The sequence below is a fragment of the Pelophylax lessonae genome (assembly GCF_965119305.1).
Source record: "Pelophylax lessonae genome assembly, chromosome: 6".
NCBI classification, from domain to species: domain Eukaryota; kingdom Metazoa; phylum Chordata; class Amphibia; order Anura; family Ranidae; genus Pelophylax; species Pelophylax lessonae.
This window is the reverse complement of record NC_138773.1, coordinates 231,226,533-231,247,876: the sequence shown is the minus strand read 5'-3', so window position 1 is coordinate 231,247,876 and position 21,344 is coordinate 231,226,533. Positions and strand designations below refer to the sequence as shown.

Genomic DNA, 21,344 nt, shown 5'->3' with positions numbered 1-21,344 from the left:
AACATGAATACAATATCTGTCATTAGATGAGTGAGGTTTGGGAGACATCCTCTCGGCTGCTCTTGTACCTTGTTTTTTTTTTTTTCCCCCTTCATGTTCTTTTCCTCTAATCGTCTTCTGGCATCTGAGAAATGGGCTCCTCCCACCTAAAACAGGAAACCCAATAGCCCACCATTATAAAAATGTCTGCCATACCTGCGTGCCACAGTTTGATTGTGTTTCCTCACAGGAGCAGCAGCAGTTTTTTTTTTTTTTTTTCTAGTCTGTGCTAATTGCAGGGGACTCCCTGGTCAGCTCCCCATCCAGCCCAGCGGGCTTTGGGTATTGCAGACCAGGGGCAGCGAGTTGGGACTATGGCTTCTGCCTGAGGTTTCGCCCCTAGTGAGGGGCATGCAACCATCCCCCCAGCTGTATTGGATGCCAATGGCATTCCCCCACAGAATCGCAGCCATCTGCACCTGGCACTGGCCGTCCGCCTGGACCCCACGAGTTAGCCTCCCACCGACAGCCTTATCACAGGAAACTGGAGCCCATGCTGCCTGGAGGGAAGGCAGATGAACTCCCTCCTCAATGAAACAGATGGAGCAAGACCAGGAGAGCAATGGCAGTGCTGGTCTATCCATGATCAGCACAGGGTCAGCTGGGGGCGGGGCGGGAGCTGGAGCAGGAAGCAGTTAAAAAGCTGCTAAGGAGAGGTTCTCGGGGGGCTGACCATGTCGGACATTTCCCCAACCTGCTGTACATATCCTGCATGTCAGAGCATTCTGGAGTTCCCTCTGTCACTATCTCACTACAAATGGTTCTTTGTTTGTGCATGGCAACCGCCTATCTCACTGGGTCCTTTGTGCTAGTGGATGCGCTGATTGGATCAGTGCAGGAAACTTTGAAATTGGAGGACGCTGCAACGCAAGTGCAGTTTGGTACCCACAGAGCCTCCAAAGCGGCAAAGGTGTTTCCCTTTCCCGCCTAATTCAGCAACATTGTTGCAGGTCAGTGAGGTTCCCGCAAACGCACTGTCGGGGTCCCTAAGCGCTTCACTAGAAGGTACCCTTTTGAAGAGTCCTTGTTGAAGAAACTGACAGTACCACCTGTGGTGGACTCTCAGGTTTCCAGGTTGAATAAAGCCACCCTTCCCTCGTCCTTTAAGGACCCTTTTGACAAGAAATCTGAATATCTGGTCCGATACCTTTTTTACTGTGGATGATTTCTGCCATAACCTTGGTTTCCCAGACCTTAACACAATGGGCAATAAGCTCCTGCGCCAGGATTTGGAAGGGGAGACAGTCCCCTCCTGACCTGGCAGACCAGTTGGTCCAGGGGTTGCAGTATATCTGTGATGCCTCTCTGGATGTGGCCCCCTTAGCCTGCAGGGTGTCCGTGACAGCGGTGACTCTTTGCCGCATGATATAGCTGAAATACTGGTCTGCGGACCAGGTGTCCAAGAAAGTATTGACTGATCTCTTTGTGTAGGTGACTGCTTCTTCGGAGCTTCCATGGAAGAGATCATTAATGCTGAGTTCCACTGAAAAGTGGAACCTCTGCTTTAAGTGGTCCTGACCCCTGACATGCCACATTTGGCATGTCCTTTTTTTTGGGGGGGGGGGGGCGGGTACAGAGTTTTGACAGGTACCCACTCCCACTTCTCCCCGGACCACCTAGGCAGCTCGGACAGAAGTTCTCCTCTCCCCCCCCCCCTCTCTCCCCCCCCCCCCCTCTCCCTGCAATCTTCTGGGACATGTCACAGGTCCCAGAAGATTGCCCGTCCAATCAAGACGTGGAGCATGACTCGCACTGGGCTGAGAAGCCGCAAGCTGTCACAGCCTGGTGCCCACACTAGAGATGCAGGTTCCACCGGGAGAAGACAGAGAGACCCGAGGCTTCCCCTGGCCGCATCGCTTGACCGTGGGACAGGTGAGTGTGTGCTTATTAAAAGTCAGCAGCCACACTTTTTGTATCTGCTGACTTTTAATTAACACAAAAGCCAGTGGAACTCTTACTGGAGGTAAGAGTACTCTTCTTTCACAGACTACCAAGAGGTAGTCTGAAGTGATAAAATTTAACAAACCTGGAACTTAAAGCGGAGTTCCACCCAAAAGTGGAACTTCCGCTTTAGGGAGTCCTGACCCCCCGACATGCCACATTTGGCATGTCATTTTTTGGGGGGGGGAGCGGGTACCTAGTTTTGACAGGTACCCGCTCCCACTTCCGCTCGGAGCGCCGCGGCGCCCTGAGCGGAAGTTCTCCTCTCCCCCTCCCTCCCTGCAATCTTCTGGGACACGTCAGAGGTCCCAGAAGATTGCCGGCCAATCACGGCGCGCAGCGCGACTCGCGCATGCGCAGTGGGTACCCGGCTGTGAAGCCGCAAACTGTAACAGCCGGGTGCCCACAGCAGTGATGCCGGCGCCGAGGGAGAGGATCGAGGCTTCCGGCGGCCGCATCGCTGGACCGTTGGACAGGTGAGTAAATGGCTGGAACTCCGCTTTAATAAAGCTGGAACTGAAACTATCTCATAGACGTCCAGGCCATCCAGGGAAGTGAACACCTCGACAGTAGAGTTTCTGATAAGAAGGGTTAAAGAAAATCGCCATGCACTTAAACTGCAGTTAGCTTAAGACGTAGAAAGCCAACTTGGGTGATTGTTTCCCCTGACACAATACGGCGTACACTGCAGAGGAATGGCATACATGGGTGTTGTCCATGAAGAAAGCCTCTCCTAAAGCAGATGCACAACAAAGCCCGCCTAGAATTTTCTAGGGCCCGTGCTGAAAGATGACTACTGGGACTCTGTACTCAAGAATGATGAGACCAAGATAAATGTTTTTGGAACTGATGGCTTCAAAACTGTATTGCGCCGCAAAGGTGAGGAGTACAAAGAAAAATTAATGGTGCCTACAGTGAAACATGGTGGTGGCGGTGTCCTTTCTGTGGGGCTGTATGAGTGCTGCTGGTGTCGGGGAGCTGCATTTCATTGATGATGGCATGAATTCACGTATGTACTGTTCTATATTAAAGGGGAGATGCTACCTTCAGTCTGTGCCTTTTTTGGTCTTCGTGTACTTCTCCAACATGACAATGTTCCAAAACACATTTTAAGACCACTGTTTCATTTCTGAAGACCAAGATGAAAGCGATTCCGCTGCCAAGTAGGTCTCCTGATCTGAACCCAATTGAACACCTATGGGGAAATCTGAAGAGACAAGTTGAGCATCACTCTCCATCCAGCATCCAGGTTCTAAAACGGCTCGTTCTTGAGGAATGGAAAAAGATAGATGTTGCAATATGTCGCCAACTTGTTCATTCGATGCCTAGAAGACTTGGCACTGTCCTTACAAATCATGGAGGTCATACAAAGTACTAGATCTAGTAGTTTTTGTTGGGTGTATTCATTTTTGCATCAACTAATTTGAGTAAAGCTGAAGATTTTGTAATCCAAGTTATATTCTTAATTTAACTTTCATGTAATGAGCTAAACAATTGTTCTATAAAACTCCGTTAGTTGTTTAAAATTTTGAAAATTGTTCTTGTGTTCATTGAGCTAGTGATTAAAGTCTTAATTTTCTAAAGGAGTGTACTCCTTTATGTTGAGCACTATATGTGCATGCCCTCTAACTGCATTGATGTGTTTGTACTGATGCGGGGGAATGTTGGCTTGTACATCTATTTAGTTGTATAAATTGACTATCATAAGTGGGCTGGCTGCAGTTTTATTCACCATACTTGCCAGGTAAACTGCTGCAGTGTGTTAAGGTGTGGTGACCGCCTGTGAAGTTAATCAGGTAGCATGTAAATTGATTCTTGAAGCAAAGAGGTGGGAGCTTTTTGTGTTTGGGCTTTCCAAGCTTCCAAGCTGTTGTCGTGGTGACTGGGCTCCAAGTGAAGCTGTGAATAATACACCCTTCATTCTCCATTCAGAAGTGCTGCCTTATTGTATTCAGTTTCTACCAGTTTTACAGATGCATGGTACTGTGCACAATTCAAATAAAGCATATGAGATGTTACTCGTGTTGCTTTCCTTGCAAATACAAGGCGAAGAATCAACAACTTTTTTTTTTGTACAGATAGCTTTGTTGCAGTCTCCTCCCAGACTACTGAATTCTTTTTTGCTAACATGTATTAGTCATGATCAGCTTTATGACACTTTTTTCCATCTTCCGAAAATCTCAGTTGCAGGAGAAGGTCTCTTTCTTAACGAACGAGATGGAAGGGTTGCAATCTCAAATGGAGACGATTGTGGAAACCAGAGAGAGAGAGAACCAAGAAGGAAAGAATTTAGAAACCATACTTCAGACTGAAGTAAAGATAGCCCGACAGGAGTGGTAAGTTAGGATTTTTATGTGTGGTGTTATTTGTATGAAACTTTAGCCTCCGTTCACATCGGGCTGATTTGACATGTCAAATTGCATGCCAAATTGGACCCTTTTGCCCACAATGGGCACCGTCTGAATCTGTGCAACCCCGAATTTGCATGACTGCACCAATTCCCAAAAGTAGTTTCTGCACTACTTTTGGTAACTTCAGGGGCGATTTTAATGGAAATCTGTGCAGGAACTTGCACCGATGTCTGTTAAATCGCCCCTGAACTCGCAGTGACATGCGGGTTTGAAATTGTGCAAGTTCAGGTGAGCTCACATGATTTCAAACCTGCCCTCAGTGTGAACGAGGGCGAAGAGTACATATAATACGTTAAGCTTTTTGCTTCACTTATACAAGCAGCACATGCCTAAGGTATATGCAATAGGACAAGATAAGTTACATTGTTTAATGATATTTATGTCACTGGTTTGTGTCTTTGTGCTTCTCTATATGCAACTCATTAAATAAATTTTACAAAAAAGCACTCCTAGTTTGTTTGCTAGCCAATACATTCAAAGTGATAACTAATGTAAGCAGAAGATAGCAAAAACATGTTATGATGGTTCCTTAAGCCCCATTTAAACCTCAGGGTTTTCTAGCTTGAAGCTCCAAAACGCTGGAGGAGGAAAAAAAAAATCAATTTTCTATGGAGTTAGCTCACATCTCTACTTCAAGTCGCCTGCAGCTCAAATAAAGTTCTGGAGCTTTTTTTTGTAGCTCATATTGGGCAGATTTGCATGTTTGTTTGTTTTTTTGTTTTTTTTTTATTCCCATAGAAATTTATGGAAACGTGCTATTTGTCACGATTTTCTGCTCAGATCAAAAATTTAAACAAATAGTAATATATGAATAAATTAAAAACACAAATAACTAAAAATCATCACCCATTCATAAAAAAGTAATATGTAATAATAATTAACCCCTAATTATTATTATTATTATTATTATTTTTTTTTCTATTAATGGTTAGTGGGTGAAGGTTGGGTGTTAATTGTTTTATTATTACATTGTATTATATTTTTTTTGACTATTTTTATTCATTTGTGTTTTTACATTTAATTATGTATTTTATTAATGCCCTAACATAAAATAAAGGCAGTAAATAAAATAACCCTAACCTCTAATCCTAACCCCAACCTTACCTTAAAGAGGCTGTAAACCTCCTAAAAAGAAAAAAAAAAAACACATGTAAGACAAAGGCATTATGCTTCCTCCAGGTATTCTGATTGGCCCTGAGCCAAAATGCGCACGGGAGCCGCCGTTTACGGCACAGGGCTCGGGAACGGCACTGGTGGCCATTCCTTCAGAGCACATGCGCCAGTGATGTCACTGGCTGCATGTAAAGATATTTACAGTACCTATAGGTAAGCCTTATCATAGGCTTAACTATAGGTAAAAGTTAGAGGGAAGTTTACTTCCTCTTTAACTGTAACCCCTTACCCTAACAAAAAAAAAAAATCCTAAATTAATAAAAATAATAAAAAAAAAAGAAAAAGCTGATGGAAAAGCTACAAAAGCTGAAAAACCTAGCAACAAATGATGCAACGGATGTTCGTTTTTTTTCTCTATTGGCTAATAAAAAAAATAAAAGCTCAAACGCAGTTTTTTCTACGCTAAAGTGTAAATGCAGCCTTAGGAGGAGAAAAAAAAGCTCATCTGCTTCAAAGTCATTTTTCTTTTCCCTTGCGTGTATAAGTAGACGTTAGAAAATCTAAAGAAATTAAAAAAAAAAAAAAAAAAAAAGTTAATCTACATCTTTGTGACAAATGTGCCTTGTTCGGTTATTAGGTATGTTCTTGTAGTGTTCTGATCTGAAGGCTGTAGAAAACTGATACTTTGGACCAGTGTTATCTAGCTATTGAGACAATGAAGTGAATATGTGGTCTTTTGCAGGGCAAAACTGCAGGATTCTTGTCAGCGTCTTTTGAAGATTTTCACTGATGTGTTAAAGAACACACTGGTCACAGAAGATTTAATATTCAAAAAAATTGGTCTCTGCTTGGACAGTACCTTATCTCAAATGGATGAAGATGGAAACGGGGATGCGCTTGCCAAGTCAACAGGTATTTCTCTTACTACTCATTGGGTGGCTACACCAGGGTCGAAATTTAAAGCTGAATTTCGGGTAACAGAAAAAACGTAACCTTGCAGTGGGGCACCCCTGCGCTGCAAGGTTTAAATGCTTATTTTTTTCTAGAGTAAGCATATAAAAGCAGCTTTACTTGCTACTTTACTAGTGCCTTCCAGCTGCAAAGAGGAATTAGTATAAGTCCTTTTGACCTAAAAACTTGGGCAAGAACAAGCATGTAAAGCTCATCTTCCAGAAACCCTCTCCTGTAGTGAGGCTGCCCTTGTATTGTAAGGCCCCTTTCACACATGCGGACCATTTTGTCTGTTTTTCATCCATTGGACGGATGAAAAAAGGACATAAATGCATCTCTATGAAAAAAATGGATGATCATCCATTTACATCAGTTTACATCCGCATCCGTCCACATCAGATTTTTTGAATGGATCAAAGCCTTATTTTTGCTCTGATAATAAAACGGAACGGACAAAAATCGGATGTAAAAGGACAAATGGTCTGTTTTTTGCATTGGTAGGGGATGTAAAAGAACTGATGAGCAACTGATGTAAACTTTATCCGTTTTTTCTTTGAAAAATGTGACTGAGCTGACAAAATTAACGATCCGCATGTGTGATAGGGGACTGCACTTTTTATTGTGTTTTCCATTTACATCAATAATCATCTAAACGCATTTCAACGAGATGCGTTGTTGCTTCACATCAATACAGGTTCATTTGAGTTTTGGTGACCATTGACTTACAATACAAGGTGCATTGCATTGACATGTGTTTCCATTGATTTCAATGATAAATGCATCAGGGAAAATGCGTAGGCCTAAATTGTATCGAACGAGTTTTAAAACTAAATTGGCCTTTTCTGTTTCAGTGAATGAGAAGCATCGCCTGAGTCCGGACTGTGACACTATGACAGAACACAGCCTGATGTCCACAGATGAGGGATACGAAGTGTCGGAATATCTGTGTGATAGTGTGCTGGGCAGCCTAGAAGTCGGTCTAGAGAATGAAGAGAAGATCATACAGATGAGCCAGCGCTTACGCTCTGCTGTTGAGAGACTTCTAGATATGGTTTCTAATTCTGCAGTTCAGGTAGGAAAAAATAGACCATGGCTGATAATGTGTTTATGATCTAATTAATCTGCCTTGTCTTTAGATGATGATCAAGCATGAGAATGTTTACTGCTTATTTATACACGGTCAGTCACTGTCTGCTACAGATGTGTGAAATTTCGCATAGCATGCACAAAATCTATGAACTCCATGTTCTCAGTTTGTATTGATAATGAAAATCATCTATTTAGTGTTTGACTGTCGACACCATATTTTTTACCATTTTCTCTTTCGTTCATTGATGGACATAGCTCCATATCTTCTTTGACCCTTAGGTTATGCTGCTCTCCTTAGGAGTAGGACACTAGGTGGAAAAGAATGGACTATGGCTATCAGGCAGTCCCAGGGGGTATACTCTCACTTCCTGCTATAGAACTTCATTTTTTTTCTGCCTAGTCAGGAGTAAGGACCTAGCTCCCTGTTGGGATCTTTAGTCCTAGCAGAACTTTTTTTCCTTTTTGTTTTCTTTCTACAATCAAGTCTGTTCCAGTGAGAACTACAATCAACTGCCTGGCTGGGTGACGCACTGGACATCCTGGTCTCCCCAGTCTGGCTAGAGAGCGCGTGCAGACTGCAGCTCCGCGCTTGGTCGGCCGCGACATAGCCCCATTGGACGGGTGCTTGCCTGCAATTGAAACATCTCGCATGGACGCACACAACCTGGTCGCAGCGTACCTCTGGCCCGCAGCACCCCCAATTCCAAGATGGGGAAGTGATCTGCCTGGAGTGGTGCCCGCTGGTCCCAAGGTGTGGTGGGTAGTGTTCCCCCCCCCCTCTCCTCTGGGGAAATTTCGGGGAGGACACAGGCCCATCTCCGGGTTGGTGGGCCCCCCATGTGTCCTTCCTACCCTTATAGCGTCTCCTCTTCACTAATGCCACACAAGCTCCCCCCAGTCCCCTCTTCTGGAGTGGTTGTGCTGTTTCTGGTGTGGGGTGAACTGTGGCCAGAAGGGGGGTGGGAGCCCACTACAGTGGCTCCATTTGCCATTTTTTTCTGGCAAAAATGTCCTGGGGGGAACCCGGTCTAGGCCCCCCTTGCTGGGCTTAAGTGCCTGCAGGGTCCCTGGGCTCTGGGGAGCCAGGGTTGAACTGCATGGGAGCTCGGCGGCCATGTTTGTGTAGTCCGCAGCCATGTTTCTGTGGTTTCCCATTTAACCAATTTGGCGTCCATTTTCTTGTAGCGAAATGGAGCGCTGCTCGGTGGTGGTCCTCTATTGGCGGTACATCCGTTTCCTCTTCCTTTCTATTCAGCGTGCTGCAGGCAGCTTGGCGCTCTCTGTTCCTCCTAAGTCGGTGGTGAGTCCCTGGGACTGTACATCCTCCCTCTTCTGCTATAGCAGCGCTGTTTGGTGCGCTGGGACCTGTTGCCATCGGTGCAGTCGTGTACAGCGCTTTACAGCGTTTTTTACAACTTTTTTGTACAGCTATTGCTGGTGGTCCTCAGGTTACTATGGTGCCCCTGGAGCACCTGTCACCACCTGACCCACTCTCCAAAGCTGCGGGACCCTCTGGGTCTGTCTGCTTTGGTGGCCATGACAGTGGTCCTGCAGTCCTTGATGTCCAAAGTGAATATGTCCTTTCAAAAAAGACCTAGCAAAAAGCGCCCCCGCCTTCACCCTCAAAATTCTGAGGCTGATTTGGCCGCCGCGGACGCGAGTCACCCTACGGGGTCTGCTTCCACGCACCTCGAGTACTCTGACAGTGAGGATGATTACTCTACATCTGCGCAAAAAAAGGCGCTAGTGGAGGCACTGATTGGATCAGTGCGGGAAGCTTTAAAAACGGAGCACACAGCTAATGCTGCATCAGTGCAATTTGGTACCCGCAGACCATCCAAGGTGTTACCCTTTTCTTGCCTATTTCGACGAGATTGACGCTAGGCAGTGGGGTTCCCCCGAAACGCATGGTTGGTATACCAAAGTGTTTTGCTAGGAGTCCCTCTTAAAGAAACTCTCAGTTCCACCAGTGGGGGATTCTCAGGTTTCCAGGTTAACTAAAGTCACATTGCTACCAGTGGAGGACGCTCCATCTTTTAAAAACCCTGTAGACAGGAAGGTGGAATCTCTGGTCTGCTACCTTTTTTACCAAGGTAGGTTCAATTTCAAGGCCGGCGTTTGCCATAACCTTGGTCTCCTAGGCCTTGATGGTATGAGCAAAGCTTATACGCCAGGATTTGGAAGGGGGTCAGCATCCCCCAGAGCTGGTGGATAAGTTGATACAGGGGTTACAGTATAGCTGTGATGCCTCTCTGGATGCGGCCCCTTTTGGCCTGCAGGGTGTCCTGTGATAGCGGTGACTCGTCGCCGCATGATTTGGCTGAAATGCTGGTCTGCAGACCAGGCCTCCAAAAAATGTGCTGACTGATCTCCCCTTTGTGGGGGACCACTTGTCGGAGTTCCCATGGAAGAGTTGATTAAAGGTCTCACGGTTGCTAAGAGCACCCTGCTTCCGCAGGTTACTAAAAGCAGAGGGCCTCGTCACAAAGGTGGGCCTGTCTTGTTGGTGCCTTTTCATCCCATTCTCAGGAGGTTCCAAGAGACCCAGGGTTGGTAAATCAAAAGCGGGTTCCGCTGGCCCTGCAGACAAGTCTTCTGCCTGAAGGGGCATCCTCACCCATACATGGGCTTGGGGGACGTCTTTGCTTCTTTCTGGACCCGTGAACCTCCTTCATTCAAGACAAATGGGTCCATGAGTTTATCCAGTCCGGTTACAAGATCAAGTTTCAGTCCTTTCCTCCGGCAGGGTTCTTTCTATGCAACCTGCGCCTGTCTCCAGATCTGCTACAGGGCCTTCTTGGGACGGTTCAGGATTTGCTCCTTGTACCAGTTCCAGAGTCAGAACGTATTCAAGGATTTTATTCAAACCTGTTTATTGTTCCAAGGAAGGCAAGGTCAATCCAATCTTGGACCTCAAGGTCCTGAACCGCTTTGTGCGGGTTCCGAAATTTAGAATGGAGTCCATTTGCACGGTAGTGGCATCCCTCCATCAAGGGGATTTTATGACCTCTATCGATTATCAGACGCTTGCATTCATATCCCAATATATGTCGGGCACCAGCGTTTTTCTTTGCTTTTCCGTAGGCGAGGAGCACTATCAATTCATGGCGTTACCCTTTTGGTCTAGCCTCAACTCCTCGGGTGTTCACAAAAGTGTTACCCCCGGTCTTAGCCTTGCTCAGGCAGAGGGGGATTGCGGTACTGGGTTACCTGGACGATCTCCTCCTCCTGCGAGCCCCGTCTGTCCTACAGAAGGATTTGGACATCTCTGTGCGAACTCTGCAAGAGTTCGGCTGGATGCTCCCAATTTTTAAAAATCAGCTCTGACTCCATCCAACAGATTGGACTACCTGAACCTGACTCTGGATTCAGCCCTGACTCTGGTGTTTCTTCCAGAAACAAAACTGCTGATGTTGCTGCATGCGATTCGGCTCCTGTTATTCAACTGCTGGTTATCTCTCAGGATTTGCATGCAATTGCTGGGTTTGTTTGTCTCCACCTTCGAGGCGATTCCATTTGCTCAGTTTCATACCAGACCTCTGCAAAACGAGATTTTGACCAAATGGTACAAGAATCCTTGCTCCCTGGACAATCTGGTCCTGTTAGGCCCGAGTACGAGGGGATCCTTGTTCTGGTGGCTCCATTCTCTGGCGCCCTGGCAGGGAAAGTCCTTTCTTCTCCTGTACTGGACGGTGGTTTCCACAGGTGCCAGCCTGTCCAGGTGGGGAGGTGTCTTGGGCACGGAATCGGCCCAGGGAGTTTGGTCTCTGGAGGAGTCCAGCCGGCCGATCAATAGCCTGGAAATTCAGGCAATCAGGCTTTGCCTGTCCCAGTGGACGGATCGTCTGCAGGGTTGTCCGGTAAGAATTCAGTCGGACACCCCTGCAGCCAAAGAAGTGGCCGGCATTGTAAGGTGGGCAGAACGCTTTGTTCTAGCCCTCTCTGCTGTGCACATTCCAGGGGTGGAAAATTGGCAGACGGACTACCTCAGTCAGCAGGCCCTGAGTCCGGGCGAACGGTCCCTTCACCCGGAGGTATTTTCGACAATTTTGTCCCGTGTGGGGGACCCCCGATGTGGACTTTTAGCCTCTTATCAAACAGAAGTTTCCTGGGTTTGTGGCAAGGTCTCGGGATCCTCTGGCAGATGCCGCAGACGCTCTGGTGGCCCCTTGGGGCCAGTATTGTATAATATATGCCTTTCCTCCACTACAGCTTCTGCCCAGATTTCTGCACAGAATTGAGGCAGAAGGGATTCCAGTCATTCTGGTGGCCCGAGACTTACCTCGACGGTCTTGGTTCGCAGGCCTGATAAGACTAGTAGCCCATGCCCCTTCCCCTCTCGGAGAAGATCTTTTGTTTGGAGGACTGATCTTCCATCCTGCTTTACAGTCGCTGGCTTTAACGGCTCAGCTATTTAAAGCCAGGTACTGAAGGACAGAGGGTTGTCGGATTTGGTAATTCCTACTCTGTTAAAAGCTAGAAAATCTACTAGGAAGATTTTATTATCACTTTTTGAAAGGCTTACATTCACTGGTGGTCCCCCCGTTCCTTTTTTGGTGTCCTGTCTGCTGGAGTTTATACGAAGAGGTGTAGATCAGCGTTCAAGGGTCAGATTTCAGCTTTGACAATCGTTTTTTCAAATGCCCGTTTGCCACAAATTCCTTGGTTCACACCTTCGTGCAGGGGATTCGCAATCTGGCTCCTCTGGTAATGTCCCCAGTGCCTCTGTGGGATCTTAATCTGGTACTGTCGGTTCTTCAAAAATCACCTTTTGTAAATATTTGTGAACTTGCTCTCACAGAGGGTGGCCTTCTTGGTAGTGATTACTTCTGCATGCAGGGTCTCAGAACTGGCTGCGTTGTTCTGTCAGTCGCCTTACTTGGTGGTTCACAGGGACAAAGTGGTACGTCCTTGACACTCATTCCTTCCTAAGGTCGTGTCTGGATTCCACTTAAATGAAGACATTGTGTTGCCTTTATTATGCCCTAAGCTGAAACATCCAGAAGAAATTGCCTTGCATTCCCTGGATGTGGTTCGGGCCATCAGGGTGTACTTGGCAACGACTAAGTCGATTCGCAAATCGGTTTCCTTGTTTGGCCTTACTGATGGTTCGCCTAAGGGGCAGGCTGCATCTGCTGCAACCATTTCCAGATGGATCAGGCAGACGGTGGTGCAGGCCTTTTTTATCAAGGGTCAGGTTCCTCCTTTCCCTGTTAAGGCGCTTTCTACAAGGGTGCTCATTGCCTCCTGGGCCTTCCGTTATCAGGCGTCAGTGGTACAGGTTTGCAAGGCTGCCACCTGGTCGTCTGTACACACATTCACAAAGTTTTACAAGGTGGATGTACTAGCATCTGCGGATGCTGCGTTCGGCCGCAAAGTTTTGCAGGCTGCTGTTGCAGAGGCTCCTGCTTCTTGAGGGTGTATTTTTCCTGTTAGGTGAGCTCCAGTTGTTCCTGGTTGAGCTCCTTGTTTACCTGGCTGGCTATGTTTAGCCCTTTTTTATGAAATATGGGCTTTTGTGTTTTTCCCCCCCCTCATGTTGACACTGCTTTGGGACGTCCCAAGGGTCAAAGAAGAAATGGAGCTCTGTCCATCAGTGGACGAAATAGAAAACTGGATTTTTGTCTTACCCTAATATCCTTTTCTCTGATGTTCATTGGCCGACACAGCAGCCACCCCTCTGTGGAGTTGGGTTATGTATTCTTCAGTTTTGTAAAAGTGTCAGAAGTCCTGTAGCAGGAAGTTGGAGTATACCCCTGGGACTGCCCAATGGGCATTAGGGCTGCAAGGAACGGTTATTTTGTCAGTCGACTAATCTAGCAATTATTTTTACGATTAGTCGACTACTCCAACGATTATTTTTATTAAATTTTTTTGCTTAATCGAGTTCTTTTTTTGATTAGCTAATTAATCCTTTGCATAACTTTACAAAAAATGATACGTACAACTTCTAATATAATATTTCAACTTTTATTAAATTTCATCCAAGAATTACTTCAATGGGGTTGGAGTTTTTACAGTATACAAAAATGAAGTGGCAAAAATAAAATGTAAAAAGGGAAAAATGTATGTGCTAAAGATAAAATTATAGTGAAATGGCATACAAAGCTGCTGGCACTGATCCATAGAAAACGATCCAGTAAATATATGCAAAAATGTGCAGCGCTATAGCAACAAGTGACATAAAATCAATAATATGACAAAAAAAATTGTGTGCACAATCAAACAGAAGGGACAAATAGTCCTCAAAAGTAAAAGTCCATGAAATAAAAAAAAAAAGTGAAAAGAAAGGGGTTGACCCAAACGTGAATAAAATAAAGTTCTAATAATAAGGTGCTACATCCGGAGTGCGCCACAGGTCCCAGCAAGTATCAGATGTTCCAAGTGGTTTCTTCTCTTAAGAGACAGCAGGAAATGACACCCGTGTGTGAAGGGATAAGAGGGCTGCTTATCAGAGGTCCGTGGCCATTCAAACTAATGAATTGGCCCCAAAACTGCAATAGGCATTGGCACTGGTACAGGGTCCCAAACAAGCACTGTTCACATCCCAGATAAATATTCCTCAAAGCCAGTAAGGCACCAAACAGGATCAATTGTGAATGGCATTTAAATGAAAAATAGAAGGGGGGGGAGATACATAGCGTAATCCAGCAAAAACTATAGGAAGGCTTTATTAAAATAACACTTGCAAAAGGAAGTAGAAACGATTGCGTAAAACCAGATTCCAAAGGTCAGTAGGAGGATCGCGGCGTCCCGCGTCCTCACTGGTACAAACAAAGCCAGCACGAGCAGGGGGGCGTGTTGACGTGACGCGTCAACGCCTTTCACGCATGCCGACGTATTTCCGTTGTCGACGTAATCAATTACGTCGTTGCAGAACTAATAGGCATAGTCTATTATTTTCCGCCTATTGTCCTACTTCCTAAGGAGAGCAGCATAACCTAAGGGTCAAAGAAGATATGGAGCTGTGTCCGTCAATGAACATTGGAGAAAAGGATTTTACGGTAAGACCAAAATCCAGTTGTTACCTTTTTAGGGTCTTATGTCAGCGTGTTCTTGGAAAATCTTGAGTGGTCGCCCGTCAACCACCAATTGGCGGGAGACATCCCCTGTAAGTCTGAAGTAAATTGAAATCAGTGTTCAAATTTTAGTACATTGCAAACTTTTTTCAGTCATGGAACCCTTTAAAAAACCTTGTTAAGCAGCCCAGTCTAGGAAAGAAATCCGACCTACTGGATTAGAAAACCAATCCCGATCACTATTCTATCCAGCCTGTTGTAATCAAAGCCTGTTGTGTTTGCCTGCATACCTTGCTTGCTCCCCAATACAACCTGCATTGAAAAAACTTATGACCACATAATTGACCCTGCAAGTATTAGCATTTAAAACATTTCTTACGTTTAGGATGGCTTCGTCAGAGGTGTATTTATGGATTGTGCTGTTTGTGCTGTCCTCAGTATATTTTAGTGAAGGTGTTCTTTCATGGGGAAAATATTGTCCCTGCTGTATTGGTTCCAAACATCATATTATAATAACTGTCACAAAAACTTAAATCTGAAAACACCACAACTAGTGGTGATTAATATGGGGGTTCATTCACACTAGCCCATATGGGGCATATAGCCTTTTACTATGCGGGCTAGTGTCTTTGTGAGGTCCAGCAGGGTTTTTTTTTTTTTTCCCCTTTACGTGCTTTAAAGTGTCACTTTGTCCCCACGGAGAAGCACAGTGTTGTGGTGAGGTGACATGCAGCATCATCCAGTGTGCCACGGAAAAATGCAGCATGTGTATCACAATTGTACATAACACCAGCCAGCGTTTCCCCTGCATCCTATAGTTGTCATTGTCTGCTAAGATATTGGTTGGTTAGTTATGGTGCACCAGAACAATCAGTGATGCTGCCAAAAACCACCCCCCGGGGGGGTCATGCTGTCACCCATGAGCCCCCCCCCCCCCCCCGGTTGCTTTGGCTGATTTTAATTAGTTTTTAAGGTATTCTTAACAAACCCAGACACAACTCATGGTGTTATGGCACCCCAGCTGAGAAAGGCTGAAGTACTGTAATTTGTGGTTTGTTGTAATTTTGCATTTTGTTTTCATCTTTAGATAGAGCAGACTCATGAAATACAGAAATCTTTTGAGGAGGAGTTTAAAAGTCGAAATCAAGAGATGGCTCAAGTAGTGGTTAAGAATCAAGACTTGGTGAAACTGCTGGCACAGGAGACTGAGACCAAGAACCATCTGCAGGTTGAACTGCACAAAGCTCAGGGTAAGAACTAGGCAGACCAACTGTCAAAGATATGCAAAATGATTGTCAGAACCTATTGACAAGCCCACCATGAAGGGGGCACACAGCAGACCACGGAGTCTAGACCCAAATGAGTACCTTGCGCAGACTGTAGAGTAGCAAACCTACTGTGCATCATCTTTGTCCGATGTGATACTACCACCATAGGTAGAAGCGACAGTGAAGGAATAGTTCTGTTAGTGAATTTCCTAGTTCTGAGGGCAAGTAAAAGCACTTAATGGCCAGTCCAATAGGAGTCAGTTCTTACTGGAAATCAAAACATTTAACAAGATTTTATTTCTAATGGGATATAACCTAAAATGTCCTGCTCAGACATGATGCTAAAATAGCTCTTTTCTTGTGTTAGTTGGTATATAGCCTACAAGGGAGAAGGGGATGGTGCATGCCCTTTTTTCTCTTTGCTTAGTATCCTTACTTCATGGACAGGGCTGATACTAGAGGTCTGCTGTAGTTGCCGATCTTTCAGATCAGCTGATCATGTGGTACAGTAGTATTTCTAGCGCTTAATTATGTTACTAATTCGCTTTTAGTTTTGTGCGGTATAGTTGTATATGCTCAGATTGGAATACCAAACTCAAATTATCTCAATGTCCAATGTATAGCTCTATGGCCCGAGGGTCAAATGCGGCCCTTTATTGCTTGTTGTGTGGCCCTTGGACCCCAGCAGTCTGCAGGGGGAGTATGTACAGCAGCCATCTCCAGTAATCTAATCTAACATGTCCCCAGTCTCTCACTGTTATCTGAAGCATGTTTCTAGTCTTCAGCCAAAACTGTAGCATGTTGACAGTCTCTATAGCAGGGGTAGGGAACCTATGGCTCGCGAGCCAGACGTGGCTCTTTTGATGGCTGCATCTGGCTCGCAGACAAATCTTTAATAAAGGGGGGGCGTGTCCGGACGTGAGCCACGCTGGACGTGTAGTCCCAGAGCTCAGCCGCGTCTACCACTCAATCCAGTGCCGTCTGCGTAGCTGTGCCCGGTGCCAAGGAGATTTCTGCACCCATCGACTGTACACTTTTTGGGCTACCCTCAGTTCGTCTCTGGGTGAGTGGATTGCAGCACTACGGACCCCGCGGCCTACTCGCGGTACCGCCGCCGGCTCGTGTACTGTGCATCTGAGGGCCTTGTCAATCACCGGCCGGTAAGGAGACCTGCCATCCGCTCCCTGTGCCCCGACAGACACAATCTCCTTCCCCTCTGACACCTGGGGACCTGCGGGAGCTGCCTCTCACATCCACTTCTGAGGCCTTCAGCAGCCGGCCGCCATTTTCTCAGGGCCTATACTCGCCTCCATCACCTGCAGGCGCTTAACCACTCCGGCCTCATTGCATACATGCCTTCTCTGCTCTCTTCCTGACAGGATTCCAGGCACTTTTACACGGCTCCATCTACTCACTGTATAGCTGCGACCCATAAATATGAATATTAAATAAAGGTTCCTGACCCCTGAAATATAGTGTATAGCTCTCCCGGAATTACGTTTGAAAATATGTGGCGTTCATGGCCTCTCAGCCAAAAAGGTTTCCGACTTCTGCTCTATAGTATCCAAATGAAAAAGGGTGGGAGGGGAGGCTCACACCAGGAAGGGGGAGCCTGTGTGTGATCAATAACGCATCCGTCAGTCCCTCCTAAATACGGAGTGGGTCTACATACCAGTAAAGTCAAAATGCAAAAAAAAGGGATAGGAGAACCTCCAAAGAAGCAGGTGACCCTAGATGATTTGCAGTAAAAAATGTAGCAAAATAATAACATTGCAAGTATCAACCCTCCACGTAACACCACATAACATTGGTATTAAAAATTAAAACACACACTGGGTCCAGGAGCAAGAATTATGAAGGCGTGGGAGACCATTGGCTACTTTATGATGGAAAATGCAGGTTATAGGATTAGCTATGAACAGCAATATCCTAGTGGCAACCTAGGAAAATGCAAAGGTTGTCGTTTCTTTAAAGAAGTAGCAGTCTCACAAATTGCATAGCCCCATGAAGGAAGGAGAGTACGGTACCACTGTATTCATCTAGGATGCAAGGATGTAGCAGATTTCTATGGATATTCAATCTGCTACATCCTTGCATCCTAGATAAATACAGTGGTACCTGTCACGATGAGGAAGGCCTCTTGCATCTGACTCGGGGCCCCTGATAGAGCAGACAGGTAGTACAGGAGTGCCTATCGGTCTTGATGGCAGCTGTGCTGGACGGACTGTTAGGATCAAGCGGGGGAAGACCGTCAGTGGACCGCTGCTGAGCAGGAGTGCCGTATGGACACCCCTGAGCAGGAGACCGGAGCAGGCTGAGGCCGTCTGAAGGTTGCAGCGGAGTAGGAATACCGAATTTACACCAGTGGCGCATAGGCAGGGGCTAGCAGCAGGCAGTCCAACAGAGTAGAGACAAAGGCGGAGTCAGACAAACTGGGTTATACACAGGCAGACGGATCAGGTGCAGATGTGTAAACAGAAGCGTGGTCAAAGGCAAGCTGGGATCAATGCAGGCAGAGTTCAGGAGAAGTCAAGGCAAGCCAGGTCGGTAACAGTAGTCAGATGCAGATTTACAGGTAGCAGGTATACATGGGAATGCTGTAGACAAGACAGCACTGAAGCACAGTACAAGCTCAGTTTAAATAGCCCCCTTGGTGCCAATACCAGCAACAGATGCGCACAATTTCTATTAGCATGAACAGGAATACGGATTAGCCTGTGCACAGGAAGCTGTCTAGAAGAGGCATTCTGCCTGCTGGAATGTCCTTCCTGACAGTACCGTACTCTCCTTCCTTCATGGGGCTATGCAATTTGTGAGACTGCTGCTACTTCAAGGGGAGAAAACCTTTGCATTTTCTTAGGTTGCCAAAAGGATAGTGCTGTTCATAGCGAATCTTATAACCTGCATTTCCCATGATAAAGTAGACAATAGTCTCCCACACCTTCATAATTCTTGCTCCTGAGCACAGCGTGTATTTTTTTTTTTTTAATAACAACGTTATTATGTGGTGTTAGGTGGAGGGTTGATACTTGCGTACAATGTTATTATTTTGTCCTAATTGAGTCCAATAGGTTTGCTACATTTTTACTGCAAATCGTCTGGGGTTACTTAAAACCGGCTTATTGGGAGGTTCTCTGATCTTTTTTTTTTTTTTTTTTTTTTTTTTTGCAGTCTCAGTGCCGGTTCACACTTCTGCGGATGCGCTGATCGCATGTAATTCGGAGCGCACTACTCCTTCATTACATGCGATCTTCTGTGCGGATGCGAATTCAGCCATACACTTTGTATGGCTAAATTCGCAGCGCATCCGCAGCAAACACGCACAGGAGACATTTTTTGAGCCGCCTCCGAATCCGATCACACAGTGGTTCACACTTGTGCGATCCGATCCTGTGCGAACTGTCAGATCGCACTGCGATATGCGATCAAACTGGGGGTGTCGTTAACATTTAATTGACACCCCCTGCGTATCGCATATGGCAGTGTGAACTGCCAGATGTGCGAATGCGATGCGGGAACAGGCTTCATATTCGCAGCGTTCCCGCATCGCAGAAGTGTGAACCGAGCCTCACTCTCTATAGTATGTTTGTTTTTTAGTCTGAATGTTCTGTTTTGCTTTAAATATATAAAACATTGTCTATGATTAAGTGATGTTGGGTGCTGCAGTTGTGGCCCCCTATAGCTCGCAATTTGAAAACTACTGTTTAAAAAAAAAAAAAAAAAAAACGGGCAAGGGGTTAAGGGTTTAGACCGCATTCACACTGAAGCGGCATGACTTCGGGGGCGACCTGTGAAGTCACGTGCACCGTGACTTCGGCGCGACTTGCACGGACTTCTGATAATGAATGTCTATGCAAGTCGCCCCGAAGTAGTACAGGACCCTTTTTCTAAGTCGGAGCGACTTGTGTCGCTCCTATTAGAACGGGTCCTGTAGCACTGCATGGACCGCAATGGACCGCGACTTGTCAGGCTGACAAGTCGCGGTAGTGTGAATGGAGAATCAGTGACAGCAAGACTTTTAAAATGCCATGTGATTATTGTTATATCTTTTTTGCTTTTGTTTGCATACCGAACTCTTTTCTGTTCATTTATGCTTCAGTCATTATGATCTGTTGTGTGATACAGGGCTTATCGAAGGTTATGCAGCAGAGAAAGCTGCCCTAGAAGAAACCTTGTCATTGAAAGAGACTTCAGAGCACCAGCTTGCTGTAGAACTGGAGAAGTCCCGTGAGCAGATGAAAGTCTTGACACAGGAGCCCTCTGCTCTTGGGGAAGAGAAAGAGTTGTTGCTGAGGCTCCAGGAAGTCCTATCAAGTAGTGAGAAAGATGTTAAAATTGGTGAGACTCTCTACTGTAATCTTGTAGTACATAATTGAAGCTGCTTACTTTTTTTATTGTATATGGTAAATGGCTTTTGAAATTTGATGATTCTTTTTATTAGGATACTTCATAGTGATCAAACACAATTTCCTATTTACAGGGTACCAATTCCGTTAGCAGCTAAGCACAAATGAAAAAAAATGTCTAGCTGTCCATTTAGCTCAGGAAATGCAGGAGTAGGTTGGATCCAGAGCAAATGTATGCAGATTTAGGAAGTTGATTCATGTAAGCTGTACTATCAAGAAGCATTATACAGTGGATGGGAAAGTTGTGTGTGTGTGTGTGCTTCTATCTATCGATCTCTTAATCATACAGTACAGGGCCCAGGCTTAAATAGTCAGACCTGGGGCTATATATGCTGCCACCTTCAGGTGATTGGGCACTGGTAAATGCTTTGCTGGACATGCTTCCTAGGTGTACCCCTATGAGTCATCAGAATTTTACTAGTGTGACTAGGGCGATAGACCTCTTCTACCTTTTTTTTATAGAGAAGTTTTGCATGCTTAAAGCGGAGTTCCACCCTAAAAACTATTTTTGCACATCCGCTAGCTTAGATGATCCTGAAAAAGAATTGGATATTTAAAAAATTGTTTCACTTACCTTGTTTTTAACGAAAATATACTTGCCTTCCTTCCTCTTACTCCCTCTGCGGCCGCGGCCCACAACATCACTTCCTCCTTGCATTGACTCCTGGGAGATAAGCGTCCTCGATCCCAGGAGTCAATTCGCCTGCACCGGAGTCACTCGTCACTTCCGGTACAGGCGCATCATTCCCTGCTGAACAGCTTCTGGGCATGCTCAGAAGCTGTTCAGGGATGACGCGCCTGCACCGGAAGTGACGAGCAGGGCATTCTGGGACTCCGACGTCACCAAGAGGACACGCTCCAGCTTCAGCTGCCCAAACCTGAGATGGCAGCGCTGGACAAGACATTTTGAAGGTAAGTATTTCTTCTTACAGGTAAGTGAAACTGGACAGTTCAGAGGCTATCGTTGCTTAAATGCACTAGCCCTGACTGTCCCGGGGGTATTTTTTAGCTTAAAACATTTTTTTAGCCCGGAATTCCGCTTTAACTAGTTTCCTTTTTATTTTATTTCACATTTTTCAATCAACTCTTCACTGCATTCTACTATAA

General features: G+C 45.7%; 1 protein-coding gene across 1 annotated transcript in view; it reads left to right on the top strand.

Moving 5' to 3' along the window:
- PCNT (pericentrin) overlaps positions 1 to 21,344 on the top strand; it is a 193,301-nt gene that overhangs the window by 77,269 nt on the left and 94,688 nt on the right. The window contains exons 19-23 of the mRNA XM_082260893.1: positions 4,165 to 4,316; positions 6,247 to 6,416; positions 7,307 to 7,527; positions 15,651 to 15,813; positions 19,957 to 20,169. Coding sequence (XP_082117019.1) covers positions 4,165 to 4,316; positions 6,247 to 6,416; positions 7,307 to 7,527; positions 15,651 to 15,813; positions 19,957 to 20,169 — 919 coding nt within the window. The remainder of the gene's footprint in view (positions 1 to 4,164; positions 4,317 to 6,246; positions 6,417 to 7,306; positions 7,528 to 15,650; positions 15,814 to 19,956; positions 20,170 to 21,344) is intronic.